This window comes from Quercus suber, unplaced genomic scaffold (assembly GCF_002906115.3).
Source record: "Quercus suber isolate HL8 unplaced genomic scaffold, Cork oak 2.0 scaffold_1150, whole genome shotgun sequence".
Lineage (NCBI taxonomy): Eukaryota > Viridiplantae > Streptophyta > Magnoliopsida > Fagales > Fagaceae > Quercus > Quercus suber.
Genome location: NW_027070550.1, coordinates 61,619 through 77,395, shown reverse-complemented (window position 1 = coordinate 77,395; position 15,777 = coordinate 61,619). Strand labels below are relative to the sequence as shown.

At 33.9% G+C, this 15,777-nt stretch overlaps 2 protein-coding genes across 2 annotated transcripts; both read right to left on the bottom strand.

The window, feature by feature from the left end:
• Positions 1-276: 276 nt before the first annotated feature.
• LOC111984814 (calreticulin-3) lies at positions 277-6,257 on the bottom strand. The gene is made up of 14 exons (XM_024016437.2): positions 6,091-6,257; positions 5,252-5,359; positions 4,802-4,994; positions 3,690-3,948; positions 3,396-3,452; positions 3,253-3,300; positions 2,886-2,972; positions 2,736-2,793; positions 2,551-2,618; positions 2,360-2,452; positions 2,220-2,276; positions 2,034-2,129; positions 1,397-1,426; positions 277-586 (listed from the first exon to the last, which is right to left on the bottom strand). Exons 1-14 carry the CDS (start codon positions 6,209-6,211, stop codon positions 575-577), a joined length of 1,287 nt encoding a protein of 428 aa, XP_023872205.1. The 5' UTR covers positions 6,212-6,257; the 3' UTR covers positions 277-574.
• A 3,072-nt stretch (positions 6,258-9,329) lies between these two features.
• Positions 9,330-13,175, bottom strand: LOC111984815 (acyl carrier protein 2, mitochondrial). Its single transcript, XM_024016438.2, has 2 exons — positions 12,877-13,175; positions 9,330-9,787 (listed from the first exon to the last, which is right to left on the bottom strand). Exons 1-2 carry the CDS (start codon positions 13,078-13,080, stop codon positions 9,611-9,613), a joined length of 381 nt encoding a protein of 126 aa, XP_023872206.1. The 5' UTR covers positions 13,081-13,175; the 3' UTR covers positions 9,330-9,610.
• Positions 13,176-15,777: the final 2,602 nt, after the last annotated feature.

The following is a 15,777-nucleotide window of genomic DNA, read 5'->3' as shown; positions in this document are numbered from 1 at the left end:
AGCCACATATTTTAAGTGACCAAAATCGAACTAACTCGATACTTAGAGATCAAAATTGAACCAACCTCATATTTACAGTACCAAAATAAAACTCACCTAAATTTCAGGGACGAAATTGTACCCTTTTTGAACTTCAAGGCACAAACCCCAATTTTTCAAATTTAAAGCACCAAAAATATATTTTGACTTTAAGAAAACTAATACATGCATCCTAGATAACTTTAGAAATAGTCACCCTCGCAAAATATCTAAGGAATTTAATCAAAAACGATAAAAGGCTTTAAACTTGAAGGTAATATATTTCGAAGCACGATAGTCACCCTTTGCTTAATTATTTGATTTTTTTTTTGTTTTTTTGTTAATCAACTTCCTTACTTGACAACCATATGGCTAAAGGGCCTAATTATGGGAAACAAAACTAAAATAACATTATTTTGATGAAGATTTTCTACAAACTGCATTACAAGAAGGAGCCAAAAACAAAAAACTCTGACAATAGATACCAAAAGACATGATGCTGACTATCAAAGCTCCTGTCAACAAAGATAGGGCAAGAGAAAGGCTGATATCTCCATCAAAGTTCATCCTGCAAATCAAATAAAAGCATGTCTCTAAGTAGATGCTCAATCATGTTTCAACAATACCTTAATCCAAACTATGAGTAACTGGAAAAAGTAAATGATTTTTTTTTTTCTTTTAAAAAAGAAAGGATAAGCAAAGAATTCTTATTTTTTGTAGAATAGCACCACCAAACCCCACCCCTCTCCCCAATAAAACAAAAAAAAAAAAAAAAAAAAAAAAAAAAAAAACAGAAAAAAACAATGGACATGACAATGTCAAAGCTAATGGGTTCCAAATCACTCATCACTAATACATTGCCAATGCCAACTGCTCCACACCAACATTCTTTCAAATTTCCTCTCAAGATATAAATTCTATGAAGCAGCTTAACAAGCTTGCAATTTCTTAAAGCAACAAAGTTTTTCAGCAATTAGATTCTTCTGAAAAATAAAATACAAAAATAATAATAATAATAATAAACAAAATAGATTCCAATATGTTGGACAGTGTAAGTCTGCTATGAGATGCTTCCAAAAAGAGAATTTACTTACTACATTCAGGATTTCCTAGAGATTAATATTCATGAAAAGTACTGAATATTCATGGAGGAAAAAAAGATATAAAAATAGACCTATGTGGATGTGGAACAAATTACTGGGAACTCTCAGCAGTAGAAGAAAAACATATGCAGTGCAACCCCAAGTAATTCCCATTTAAAGGGAAAAAAAAAAAAGACTCAGGTAATTTGGACATTTTGAAATTAAATTTTGCTTGTCATGACGAATACCACCTCTATTTGGCAATAAAAATAAGTAGAGAAAAGAATGAAGCTTACATGGTAATCATCCATGTAATCACGACGGTCCTGCATGACAAATTAAACCTTGAAGTTAGGACAAACTTTGAAACAATCATACAAGTCTTTTGAGTCCAAAAAATAGGGAGAGTTTTAGAGAGCCAGGAAGGAGGGGGGGTGAAGCTCTCTAAAACTCTCCCTATGTGGAATGTGGTCAACTTGTAAATAAAACAATCATCAATCTGCATCAGTTTCCTATTATAAAATACCATTAAAAGAAAGAAGTGTTTCCATCAACCGATTGGCAGTACATTCAACTTTATTTAGAAAAAAGGCCAAAAGCTTCCAATGAAAATCTTGGTTGGACATAACCACAGAGGAAATTCATTGTATCATTATGACATCTTCACAAAAATGAAATCTTGATATAAAAAATGTCTTTTGTCATGTCTGTAAAGAAGCCTTTGATGGGGAACAGCCATTAAATAGACAGAAAATGCAACACAGTCAATTAATTAATCACAGACGACCAAAATTTCCTCAAAAATTAAAGGATTGGCTCACCCAAGCCTATGATAGGCTTTATCACTCTTATCATAAGGGTGATCATAAAACAACCAAAAGAAACAGATGAAATCATGAAAAATTTAAAAGGAGTGATGCCAATTGTACAAACCCTTCTGTATCTGTCCTTATATCTATCCCTGTACCGTCGATCATAACCCCGCTCTCTTCTCCTCCTTTCACCTTCTTCTCTTGCTCTTTGAGCTTCCTGCATGATGTTTGAAGATTTAAAATCACTTGGAATAAAATTCAACTAAGACTAAAGAAATTGCAATCAACAGTAAGTATCATTAAGAACCTCTTCCTCTCGTGCTTTTCTCACTTTCTCTGCTTCCTCAAAGGCCTCTTTTTCAATCTGAAGTTACAGAAAAGATATGCAAATAAGGAACTGCTATTGATCTGGAATCTAACAATGAAGTTTAAGGAGAAGGGCCACACCTCCCTGTTTGCAAATACTTCTTCCACAACTTGTTTTGCATAATCTGGGTCATCACAGATCAAAACATTGTCGTAAACTGACCCACCCTTTACCTGCATTATTTGATCCCATTAATCATAGAGTTTATTGACAATGCTTGCAACATAATAATCAGTCTATCTAGCATAGTAGATTGAGACTTATGTCCTACCTGCCAAACTTCAATCCCAACATACTTAATTGGCTTAAGCACATAAAGTTCAGGGTCATCTTCAAACTCTGGACATAGGAAAAAGGAAACCACTTAACGTCAACTTCAAATTTTTGTACCTGCGGTCCAAATTATTTATATTTTATAATCAATGAAAAAAATTATATAGGTATGCTTCACAATACCTGGATTATCAATCCAAGGAGTCTTCCATTTTCCTTTATAATTGGGGTTCTTAATTTTCTGTCAAGTCAAAAAAGCAAGCTCATGAGAAACTGCAAAAGAGAATCAAGCTTCAAGCTTTTTTGTGTATCTATTGAGCTCAATTGGCATACCTTGGGCTTCCATGGTCCTTTATACGCTGGATTAGGAACCTTTGGGGGTTTCCACACTCCATTCTCTTCATCATCCCAGTTATCAGGCTGATCAGGGAAACCAAATTATGAGATTTTTTCATCTCCTATCATATTTTTCGTTTTCTTTTATCTTTTCTATAGGCACCATATCACAAAATAGCAGCATTTAACATCAAACTGGAAAAAGGGAAATGAGGAGAGAAGTGGAACGTAAAGCCGCCTTTTGAAATATAACTAGCCCTACAAATTACAAAAGGCCTAGTGTTGGGTCCAACATCATTAAAGCCAGGCATTAATTCATATACATGGCTTTGTGTATGCATGGCTTCTTAAGCAATCAACTAACCTCTTTAGCTTTTGGGTCTGGAATTTCTTTTGGAATTGAATCATATCCCTGCAATACCAAGATAAACATTAATGGGAGCACATAATTTATACAGATACTAATTGCATTTTCAGTAGTTAGAAAGAAATACAAAGTTTTAATACCTCAGGTTTAACGTCATTAGGATCATCAATATATTCCCTATCCTCCCAGTCTGCAGGCTGTGAGATATGACAAATGACAGTCAAATTTCAAAAGTTCAAATGAAAATTTCTAGAACTTGAATAGTTGTCATAACAAATAGGTGAATCACAAACTATCCTAGAAGGGTATTCTAAGGTAAAAATATGGAGCTCATAAGATTTAGAATTGAAAGTCGAAGCTTGATACTAATCACCAGAAGTATTATCAGAGTTAAATTATTACAAACTATTGAGTTTGTGAGCTCTAGAAGAAACCTTTTTTGCCTTGACATCCTTAATTTTCCGTGGGGGAAGAATATCCCAATCTACATACATGCTTCCAGAATCTCTCTCCCGATTGTCAATCAGGATGCTATATGTTGCATCAGGCCTAAGAATAAATGTGTAGAAATGAGTAAGCTTGTCTGTTTCACATTCCAAATCCTTCTTGATGGGGTAATTTTGGCCCTGGTAGGAGAGTATAACATGAAGCTTCTTTGTCTGTGTGCCACATATATCTGGTCCAAACATTAAACTACACCAAGAAAACAGAAACAGGAATATCAGAGACAAGAAAAAGGGAAAGAACATATTAATACACTAGTAGTTCCCTTAATAAGAGCAAACAGTGGTTGAAGAGTATTTCTGTTCATATTTTAGATATGGTGTGACGTTAGGCTTGAACTCATTCAATTAAAAGGAAAAAAGCAGACTAAAAAATGGGTAGAGAATATGTATTATTTTAAATGGTATCTTCCAGGCCTCTGTCAAATATCTCAGAAAATTCTGTATAGGTTAATTCATCAAAGATACTTGCCATCATCTTTCAAAAATTAAAAGTCAGAGAGTTTCAAATTTTCAATCACCTGAACTTGCATATGTCCATATTCCCTTACAAGCAAATTCATGAGTGAATAAAAGAAAATCATGCATGAATAAAAGAAAAGCATGCATGACTGTCTCCCTATGGTGGTGAAAAGCCTTGAAACAGTCTCCTACACACCACCTCCACTAACACAATCACTCAAGGTAACTTATGGATGTGTTTACCAGACCTTTGGGTGAAGAAAATTTTCATGCATTTGGTCTGCAGGTAGAGAATTCACAATTTTCCCCCTCAATTATAAAGAGGGGTGTATATTAAAAGACGTTAGGATTTAATGTCTCATTGTGATTGCTCAATCCTTATTTACTGTATTTATAATTTGTCCCGTTGTTCGCCTAACATTCAAATTTAACAGATAAACCGTCTCTTCATAATAATAAATCTAGAAAATAGGAGCCAAAAATGCATAATATTTTGGAGTGTCTCTCTGTTATATCCAGGGACTGACAACATTTTTTTAATCTGTGTACATCATACTAAATTTGTACATTAAGAAGCAAACCTGTATGGAGTGTCCCCACCAAATTTCTTTTGATTGACAAACCCAGAAAGAAGCTTTATGTAACCACCACCACATTCAATATCCTGCTCAAATCTTATAGAGTATTGGAGGACCAATGTTCTGTTCTTGTTGCTGAACTCTGGTAACTTTGCAGATAAAGCATAATGTTTGGCATCAGCAGATGTCTGAATACCTACAGAATTTAATGTATCATCAGAAAACTAACGGTAAAAACTTTTGACACAAGTGATAATTTATTACTTGGAACTTATTTTCATGATATTCTTACTCTATGCCAATATTAAACACTTTGTGCAATAGATTCTAATATTGACTATTGAGATAATATTAATGAGAAAAACCGAAGTACTTCAGAATATGAGATTTATGGGGTCCAAAATTCAACAGATAAAACAAACAGTTGAATAAAAAAACAAAAGTGAGTTATACCCTTATCATCAGGATCTCCAGACCACTTTCCAGCCGTATGTTTAAAAGAACCTGCCTTTCCTTCACTCTTTTTCCAATCTGATTTAACCCAACGACTTTGCCACCCATCTTTGTTCAGTAACAAACAATCAAAAAACAGAAAGAACAATAGAGTTAGCAATCCCAGATTAAAAAAAAAAAAAAAATCAGCAAAATGAAATAATTTTTCTGTTAAAAATAAAAAAGTTCTAATTTAAATAAGTGCCAAGCATCCAACAAAAAATTTAATTGTTAAAAATTAAAATTGTCCATGAAAAAGAAATTGTCAAAGAGGATGGATATTTTAACTAATATATATATACACACACACACACACACAGCAAAAACATTGGTTCTCAGCCTTTCGTTGAAAAACAAGATATAGCTGAAAAAAAAAGGGAAGTATAAATTTCATTAAAAAAATAAACAGTTACTGCAAAAGCTTTAATTTAATAAACCCACCATTTGGATGGTGAGGTTTAATGAAGGATAATAATAAAAAGTTAAAAAAGTCTTATTCCATTATCAAAATTCTCTTTTCTTTCACTGCCCTATATATATGATGACAACAAAACAATTAACCAAAGAGAACAAAAACCAAATAATTTTCTCCCTCCAAAAAAAGACAGCCAAACTGCCAAAGTAACTGTATGAAAAGTTAGTTAACTTAGTACTTTTTAATCCTGCCACGTGACAAAAAAATACAACAAAAATAATAATAACAAAGTCTTATTTTTTTTTATTTTTTATTTTTTTACTTCAAGTTTTTCTCTTTTTTCACCAATCCATAGTAATATAAGAATAAGAGTAGTAGAAAGTACCTTCAAAGCGCTCTTCAAAAATGATTTCTGAAAGTGAAGAACGTGTGAGAAAGGAAAACAAAAACAACACTAGCAACAGCTTATTATTAAGAGCAAAAGCTAAAGCATGTTCCTCCATCATGGGAAAATAAAATTGCACTAGTATTGTGAGAGAGCTAGGCTAGTTATAGAAAGTCTGTAAGTTGTTTGCCCTCAGTTTTTGTCTTAAATTACATTGAGTCACTTTTGTATTTTAGACGACTAATGTTTTCTTTTCTTTTCTTTTTTTTTGAAATGGAAATTGACCTTGCTTTATTACAAATTTGTGAGACTTTTTGAGAATGTTGGCCAATGGGATGTGAATGTAACGTTGCAGTAACCAATTGAAGTATTTCTTGACGTATCTGTAGGGCCTGCCTTTTGGTCAACCAACTTCTTCTTCTTTTCTCTCAGTTTTATTTTTCTTTACATAGAAAGTGGATGATTAAATTGTTGCTCTAGTTATTTATCTTTTTTTTTTTTTTTTTTTTTAGATTTGAGGATTTTCTATGTAATACAAGATTTTGTTCATCCTAATAACAAAGATTTTTTTGAAAGGAGTCACTACTCACTAGTCTAGTTTCTTGACAAATGTACAAGAACACACAACAAAAGCATAGAAAAAAAAAGTAAAAATAATTCTCACTTAGAGATGAAAGAAACTATTGAAAAATCAATATATCTTTGCTTTTTATCAATAATAATCTTGTTATTCCAAACCACATAATCTTTTTAAGGCAGAGGGTGTAGATTTCGTTTTTTTTTTTTTTTTTTTTTTTTTTTTTTTTTTTTTTTTGCATTACCTAAATTAACCACAAATCTATGGTGGATTAAATTAAAATTTTAAAAATCACAAAATACATGACCTTCACCAGCCAGCAAGAATTTCAAAATATTCTAAAATCATTTGAAGTGTAGTCAATTTATAAATATTGTTAATTTGGATTAAAGCCAAGGCAGTCCCAACAAACATGTAGAGTATAATTGAAATTTTGTTGAATGAGAGGGGCGGGCATTGGCATTGGATAAAAAATAAAGAAGGAACTGAGAAAGACTTGGGTCTTCTCTTCTCTTCCCACCCTGAACATGCTACGTTGACTGACTCACTCAGTTTCTCCTGATTCATGAACACGTTTCAAAGTCTTCTCCCAAGTCTATGCCCAAGGAAGGACGGAGCATGGAAAGAGGACAAAAGCTAAAATAATAATAATATATTATTATTATTATTATTATTATATAATTTTCCAACATAAGATAATGTCACTGATTTTTGTTTCTATTATTAACAAACCTCCCGTGTTGAATGGTTTCTTGACCAATTTGTTATTAACAGAAGTGAGTTACAGATGGCAAACAGAACAACTTCACGTAGACAAAGTGACACTTTTGAAACCACGCTCGAACCCTGTGAATGAGTTTACAGTAATTCCCCTAAATTCATTTATGCACTAAAATAGTATCCTAAAACAAGTCATATATGTCAAAAATTTTTAATTTTAAAGACTTCACATCTGTATGTGCTATCTCAAGTTGGATGATGTTGCAATAACTATTTATTACGATAGCTACCTACATAGAGAGAAAATCAACCAAACAAAATAAATGTGACCATGGACCTGGTTGTACAATTGTACAACGAATAGCCAGTGGAGTGCATTTACTTTTGGTTTCAAATCTTTGTTACATACAGAGCATTGGACAGATTATTCAACATAAGAGTATTAAATATCGTTCAGTAGCTTATGAACAGAGCAGCTATAATTCTATAACTCATGCAGGTTCCTAACTTTAGAAGCTTGTTGTTCATAATCTATGCACAAAATCCATTCAAGAATATCCATGTTATAGAGAATGAATGATATACTCAAAAGAAGACAAATATATTTTTATCTTTAGCAAAGAAATTATAAATTGAAAAAAAGAAAAAAAAATATATCAAATTATGCAGAGTATTTCAGATACATAATATTTTCGGTAAATTACATATTTGGTCCCTATCATTTACACTGTATTTTAATTTAGTCCATAACCTTTCAATTGTATTAATTTGGTCCCTAACCTTTTAGTGTTGTGTCAATTTAGTCATTACCGTTATCTCTTGGATGGAAACTGCTGATATGGCTATAGGCACAAACAATTTTACAAACTAATAATATGGTACGATACACATTAGCTTTTTAAAAATACTAAAATACACAAAATAATAACAAGTCAGATTTAAGGTATTCATTAAGATTTTAAAAATACTTAAAACTAAATTAGAACACCATAACATCTCCACCCAGTTTTCACCGCCGGCATCCCTTCAACCTTTTGCTCTCTAGTGACTACCCACCCACTTGTCTAATGCTTTCTCTGAAACCAAAAGTTCTTTGCTTGGAGAACACATCTACATATACAAGTGTGCTATGTACATCAAAATTTGTACCTTTCTTTCATTCTTTTTGTTATTTATGGTTTTTTAAAACTCATGGGTTCTTCTTTAATTTTATACTCATAATCAATTTTTCATCTTTTGGGTATTCGGTGCAGGAGAGACATGCCTTTTTTTTTTTTTAGCTTGGAGTGCGGGTGCTGCACCTTTTAGAAAGTCTTTGCCAAGGCCACTATTGTTGCCATCATCACCAAGGAGTAAGAATAGCAGGTGGGTTTGTGTACTGATAGAATTTGAATGGCTTGACGGGTTGAAAACAAACCGGCGAGGAGAAGGCCTGGTGTCGCTAGAATAGAGAAGGCGTTGCTAGAAGGGGAAGGAACTGCTGAAAGGGAGAAGGTGCTGCCATCCTCACTGTTGCGGATTTTGGATTTTAGGGAGGCAAGGATTTTGGATTTAATTTAGGTTTACCGTTGTTTAATGAAATCTAGAAGCTTTCTTATCAAACAAAAATATTTGATTTGGGCTTAAAAAAGGAAAAAAAATGTGAAGTACTCATGGGTTAGGAATTTTGATCCAAGAAATTACTCCCTTAACTTTTTTTATTTTTTTTTATTTAAGATTATTCTGACATGTTAGACTAGGTGGCAGTCAATGTGGCAATAAACAAATTTTTTATTTTGACCGTTTGCTACGTCAATAATTTTCATCCAAAAGATAACGATAAGGATCAAATTGACACAACACAAAAAAATTATAGATCAAATTGACACAATTGAAAAGTTAGAGACAAAATTAAAATACAGTGTAAGTGTAAATGATAAGGACCATGTAGTTTACCCTATAATTTTCCAAGCAACATTTTTTTTATTAAAATGATTCATCGTCAATTTTCAACCACTAGCTTAGCTCATTACACTCAGTTTCCATCAACTAGAGAAACAGAATTGAAGTTGGCACATGCCCAAAATATACTCCTTATACAGGAACTAAAAGTACTCGAAAACCAAGAAGTATTTCGCAAAAGGCAAAAAAGAAATAGAAGTTTCAAACATCCGAAATTTCTACTCATAGCTAATTTCTCACAGAAAATATGTGAAAATTATGAGGAGGCTTCATAGTTTCCCTCTACTTTGCCTGAGGGTGAGAAGCAATGAAGTCAACAGCAAGATTGATGGAGTTGATCTTGTCTGCTTCCTTATCAGGGATCTCAAACCCAAATTCTTCTTCAAGTGCCATCACGATCTCTACAGAATCTAAACTATCTAATCCAAGATCATTCTGAAAATTGGCATTTGGTGTGACCTGCCAAACCAAAAAGAGCCATAATTACAAAGAGCAGTAAAATAAACACAGGTGATAAAAAATAATAATAAAAAACTAAAACAAACAGATAAACAGATACTAATGATAGGTATGTCTCCATGCAACCTATTGTCCCTTTTAGGATGATGAATAGTAGAGCCAATAGTTTCTCCATTTCTTGATATAAAGTTCCCCACAAGATATAATGCAATGCTTCTATTGGTTAATACTTTAAACCAAGAGGAGAATGAAGAACGATTTGGCAAGGATGACCATAAAACTGCCTCAAACACAAAACTACTCAATAAAGAATTTTTTCCAGTCCCTACTAATTGAAATCAAACCCACTGTATTGGAGGTTGAGATAGATATTAACTGAAAATATAAGTTACAGACTAGAAATGGTCTTCACTCAATATCAAATAAACTGGAATTTGGAAGTTTGATCAGATATGAAGACGACTAGATTTCGTAAGACGAAAATTAGCAGCATAAAACCTTGTTATGAAAGTGCAAGGTCATAGAAGGTTTCCTTGGACATATGAAGCCTTTCATCACTAGCAAGCCAGTTCCTTATTCAAACCAACTGGAAAGCTATTTGGAAGACTAAAGACCCTACTAAGGAGGATTTTTTTTGCTTGGACAGCAGCCCATGGTAAAACCATGGATAATCTTCAGAAGAGAAAATTCACCATTGTTGACTGGTGTTGCATGTGCAAAATGGATGAGAAGGCTAGTAACCATCTTCTCCTACACTGTGCTATTGCAATGAACTTGTGGTCTATGGTTTTCTCTTTATTTGGTCTCTCTTGGGTTATGCCTTTCTTAGTGAAAGAGCACCTAGCTTGTTGGAGAGGTGGCTTTACGGGTCATCAAGGCGAGGAACGTATGGAACAATATTCATCTTTGTCTAACATGGTACACAGCTTTATAAATTATTATTTTTTAGGTACAATTGTACTTTTGCACATAAATAAAAATAAGCTAATCAAAACACACTTGGAAGGAATGTAATTCTAGGTCCTCCGAGTATTAAATCTGCTGACAACCAAGGTCAAAGCTAGTTAGAATATTTGTACTAACTAAGGCATCAGTACCCTGTCTTCATGAGCACATATTAATTAAATTGACTAAATACTAAATATACACATGACCAGATGGTAGTTAAAATAAAGATCTCTTTGTTAATCCAAATATCAATATAAAGGCTATTTGAGCATTCTTTACTCGACTCACTTAACCCTTAATCCCATTTAAAATGACCACTCTTCCAGTGAACCTAATATATATATATATATATATTTTAATATGGAAAATGAGGGATAATAAATACAAGAGGAAGGTCCTGCCTAAAAAGCTAAAGCAAAACATAGTCTATAATAAACGAGTACATGGTGGAGTACTGGAGTATCTTCACAAACAAGGGAGAAAGCTATTAGCAAGGAACACGAGAACTAGATCATCATAAAAGCTCCCAAAATACACATGTCATGATTCACCATCTCTACAAGTCAAAAATAGAACTCAAAAGTTTAATCATTTGCAAACTACATTCTTAAGGAAAATTGTAAATCCAGGCACCTTATTGCAACATGCAAAAACCTCCCCTACACTAGAATCAGACAGAGTGCTATGACGGGCCATACAAAAATAAAAAGCCATGGGAGAACCATAGGCAAACCATTTTAGAGAGCGTGCCAAATTATGTAATTTTAAGTCATATAATAAATGAACAACAGCACAATTTCCCATACCTGACCTCAAAAACATTAGATCAAATAAGGTTGGTTTTTATTTCCATTGGATTTTGAATTCATGATCTCATTTGAGGCAGAGGCAGAGGCTGAGGCAGTTCCTTCATTATTAGGCTATAGGAAACACAGTCCCCCATGCCATCGAGCCAACCATTTGGGTATTCAGACCGAAAACAAAAAAGACTTGAGAGATTTGTAAAATGATTGATTTTTTTTTTTTTTTTTTTTTTTTTTTTTTTTTTTTTTTAATATGGAAAATGAGGGATAATAAATACAAGAGGAAGGTCCTGCCTAAAAAGCTAAAGCAAAACATAGTCTATAATAAACGAGTACATGGTGGAGTACTGGAGTATCTTCACAAACAAGGGAGAAAGCTATTAGCAAGGAACACGAGAACTAGATCATCATAAAAGCTCCCAAAATACACATGTCATGATTCACCATCTCTACAAGTCAAAAATAGAACTCAAAAGTTTAATCATTTGCAAACTACATTCTTAAGGAAAATTGTAAATCCAGGCACCTTATTGCAACATGCAAAAACCTCCCCTACACTAGAATCAGACAGAGTGCTATGACGGGCCATACAAAAATAAAAAGCCATGGGAGAACCATAGGCAAACCATTTTAGAGAGCGTGCCAAATTATGTAATTTTAAGTCATATAATAAATGAACAACAGCACAATTTCCCATACCTGACCTCAAAAACATTAGATCAAATAAGGTTGGTTTTTATTTCCATTGGATTTTGAATTCATGATCTCATTTGAGGCAGAGGCAGAGGCTGAGGCAGTTCCTTCATTATTAGGCTATAGGAAACACAGTCCCCCATGCCATCGAGCCAACCATTTGGGTATTCAGACCGAAAACAAAAAAGACTTGAGAGATTTGTAAAATGATTGATTTTTTTTTTTTTTTTTTTTTTTAAAGTTTGTCTTTGACACCAACAGACAATAAATATATCAAATTCCATATGCATTCATGAACAATTTAATTTAGCATAAAATTAAAAGCAAATTACGAAGAATAAAATGTCCCTTGAGTTGAAATCATCACCAATGCAATGCTGAAACTGTTCCATTCATGGACTTTCGATTTTATTAATTATTGGCAGCAACAATTTTAGGCTGAAAATGTCGTCAACGTTTTATTTTCCTTATTCAATTTATTAGAAGCATAGGTGGAGTGAGAAAACAAAATATATTTCCCAACAAACAAAAACATAGGAGGATTCACTAACAGATTTCGTTTCGAAATTAGGGTTTGGAAGTAACAATATTAATAATAGCTGCTTTCTTTGCAGACAGAGTTCATTTCTTGACTCTCCCACTAACCTTGGAAGGATCGACCTTCTGGAAGTTTTTGACGACGGAGATGACACGATCGGTGACCTCCGATTTGAAGGAGCTCCTCACTTCATCCGAGAAGAAACGGCGCCGTATGGCATTGAAATTGAAGGGCGAAGAATCCACGCCCACGTTCACCCTCAGGTACTTTTTTACCAATGCGCTCCTCGCCATCGCCGTCGCCATCGCCATTTGCAAACCCCAACCCTTACCCTTTTTCTTTTTCTTTTTCCTTTTTGTTAAGTGCCCGAGCCGAGAGAATTGAAATGAGTAACTAATAACTTAATTTCCTTCTCAAAAACAAAAAAAAAAAAAAAATACAACCATCTTTCATATTGTAAAGGCCCGTTTGGATAATGCTGAAAACTGAAAACTGAAACTGAAAACTGAAAAATACTGTAGCAAAATAATTTTTAAATGTGTGAATAGTACTGTGAGACCCATTTTTAATGAAAAAATTGTTAAAAAGTGAAAATTGTGGGTCCGTGAACAGTAAAATTTGGTGGAAAAGTCACATGTTGCGGCTACTGTTCAATGAACAGTAGCCACAACAGTGTTGCTACAGTAACACTGTTTCTGAAAAGCTAGGGACGCGTGAAAAAAAAAAAAAAAAAAAGGCTGAAAACATGCAACGCCAACACACACCCCAAACGGTCTCTAAGTCTACCGTATCATATTATGCTGTTTCAATATAACATTTGATAGTATTTTTGGAGAATTCTAGCCTTTTGCTCCTATTAGACAAAATATTTGGCAATATGTCCCTATTTTCGAACTATATAAGTTTGTGCCTTTATTTTAAAATTTAATTTTATTAAAATCGAGTATGAGGCGATCAAAATAAAAATAAAAAAAAAAATTGCATGGAACTCGAGTTCATGGAGCTCGAGTTCCACACCTATAGTGGCGTTCTTTTAGTGCTATAGTGGTGATTTTAGTACTATAGCGGCATTTTTTAGTGCTATAGTGGCGATTTTTAGTACTATAGCGGCGTTTTAATGGAACTCAAGTTCCATGCAATTATTATTATTATTATTATTATTTTTTTTTTTAGTTTCATTTGGCATAACTCGAGTTCCATGCAGTCGAGTTTTTCATTGAAACTCGATTTTATTAAAATCAAGTTTCAAAATAGGGGCATGAACCTATATAGTTTGGAAACAGGGGTATATTGCCAAATATTTTGCTTAATAGGGGCAAAAGGCCAAAATCTCCAGTATTTTTGTCACATTTTGTAGTTCCTTTATTTTTTCTTACATTTGATGGTTTCATTGTCTCATTCAATAGTATCAACATAACATCTGATAGTACTTTTGTCACATTTGGTGGTTCTCTTTTCTTTTATTTTTTTCCACACATTTCATGATTCCATCTTCACATTTTGTAGTACTAACATCATATGTGATTATACTCTTGTCACATTCAGTGGTTCCTTTATTTATTTATTTATTTTTTTGGTCACATTTGATAGTTCCATTGTCACATTCAATACTACCAACATAACATTTGACAGTACTTGATAAATCCTAAAAAATCAGTAAGCTAAAAATCTCAAGCGTTGGTGATCTTGAGGCTAAGTCCTGAAAAAACAAATGTAGAATTAGAGAAAACCGGTGGAAGCCGGCCCAAAATCCTCTGATGGTAAAGTCAGTGGTTATTACAAGCCAAAAGGGAGTATTTCCAAAGTTCTTTGTTTTTTTGTAAAAAATGATTCTCATACCTTACTTCTTCATTTAGGAATGCTTATATAGTATTCGTGGAACGGTTAATTATTTAACAACCATTCCTGTTATTGAGGAATTCAGAAGATTATAAGATAACTTCCATAACTGTCATGGAAGTTACTTCATTGGGACTTGTGCTCTATAACGGTTAATGGAGGGTTTGGTTCGTAACGACGCAACCCGTCCTTTATGTTTGGGGGAACTTAAGTCATCAAAAGCCCAGGGCCCAGTAACCTCGTCCATCCATTACTAAGGACAGACGAGGTTTGCTTTAGGGACGAGCATAGGAGGGACGAGTATAAGATGGACGAGTGTAAGAGCCCCTCATCCCATTCTTTGTATTTTGTCATGGACGGCCTATATGGATGAGATAGAACTTAGTGCATTCTCTTTACACCATCAGTTGCCCCCTTGTCCATGGGTCGTCCAAGGAAATACAGTCTAACATCATTCCTTGGATAGACGAGCTCATCTTCACTATCAGATGTGCCACGCGTCATAATTTCACTGGTGGCTAGTCACGTCGATTAATTTTTTCAAGACGTTTGCCACGTGGCATCTTTTGGTTGGTTGTGTTGTTTTCGATGTTTAAGTCCACGCCCTCTAAATAGTAGAATCCCTTTGATACCCTTTGCATTTCTGAAATTTTCCTCCCTGACACTCCTCATCTAGAAGTTTCTACATCTTTAGTCTTCTTCCGTTTAGAGCTAGGTATTCTCTTCCTTCTTGTCTTTAGGTTTTCCTTATAAGTATTCCTTAGAATGTTTGAAAATATCATTTCCTCATCTAGTAATAGCTTAGATCATGCCATAGACGAGTATCATGACGACACCACTAGTTATAATGGATCTAGCAGCAGTACTGATAGTAGCAGGGGGAATACCATGAACGAGGAATATGTTTCTAGCATCCCTGAATTTCCTACAGATGTTGTTCAGGAATGACTTAAGGAGAGGGCAGCCTCTGGGGTTCAGACTGGCACCTCGACGAATGTTCTTCCGTCCAGTCGTTTGGACGAGGAAGAAACTATTTATAGTTGTGCAGTTGGTGTCAATTCAAAAACAGAAAAACAAAGACTTAATAATCTCAGGAAGTGGTACCAAATTCCAGTCGAGCTTAACCCCAGGTTGGCCGTCCGTGAAGAGTGGTGCTGCAATCCTCGTTT

Excerpts from the sequence above, each read along its gene's own strand:
- LOC111984815 (XM_024016438.2), bottom strand. The coding sequence starts at position 13,080 with ATGGCGATGGCGACGGCGATGGCGAGGAGCGCATTGGTAAAAAAGTAC. Across the intron at positions 9,788-12,876 it reads AGAAGGTCGATCCTTCCAAG|GTCACACCAAATGCCAATTT; the intron begins GTTAGTGGGAGA and ends TTGGTTTGGCAG.
- LOC111984814 (XM_024016437.2), bottom strand. The coding sequence starts at position 6,211 with ATGATGGAGGAACATGCTTTAGCTTTTGCTCTTAATAATAAGCTGTTG. Across the intron at positions 4,995-5,251 it reads TGGAGATCCTGATGATAAGG|GTATTCAGACATCTGCTGAT; the intron begins GTATAACTCACT and ends TAAATTCTGTAG. Across the intron at positions 3,453-3,689 it reads AGGATGTCAAGGCAAAAAAG|CCTGCAGACTGGGAGGATAG; the intron begins GTTTCTTCTAGA and ends CATATCTCACAG.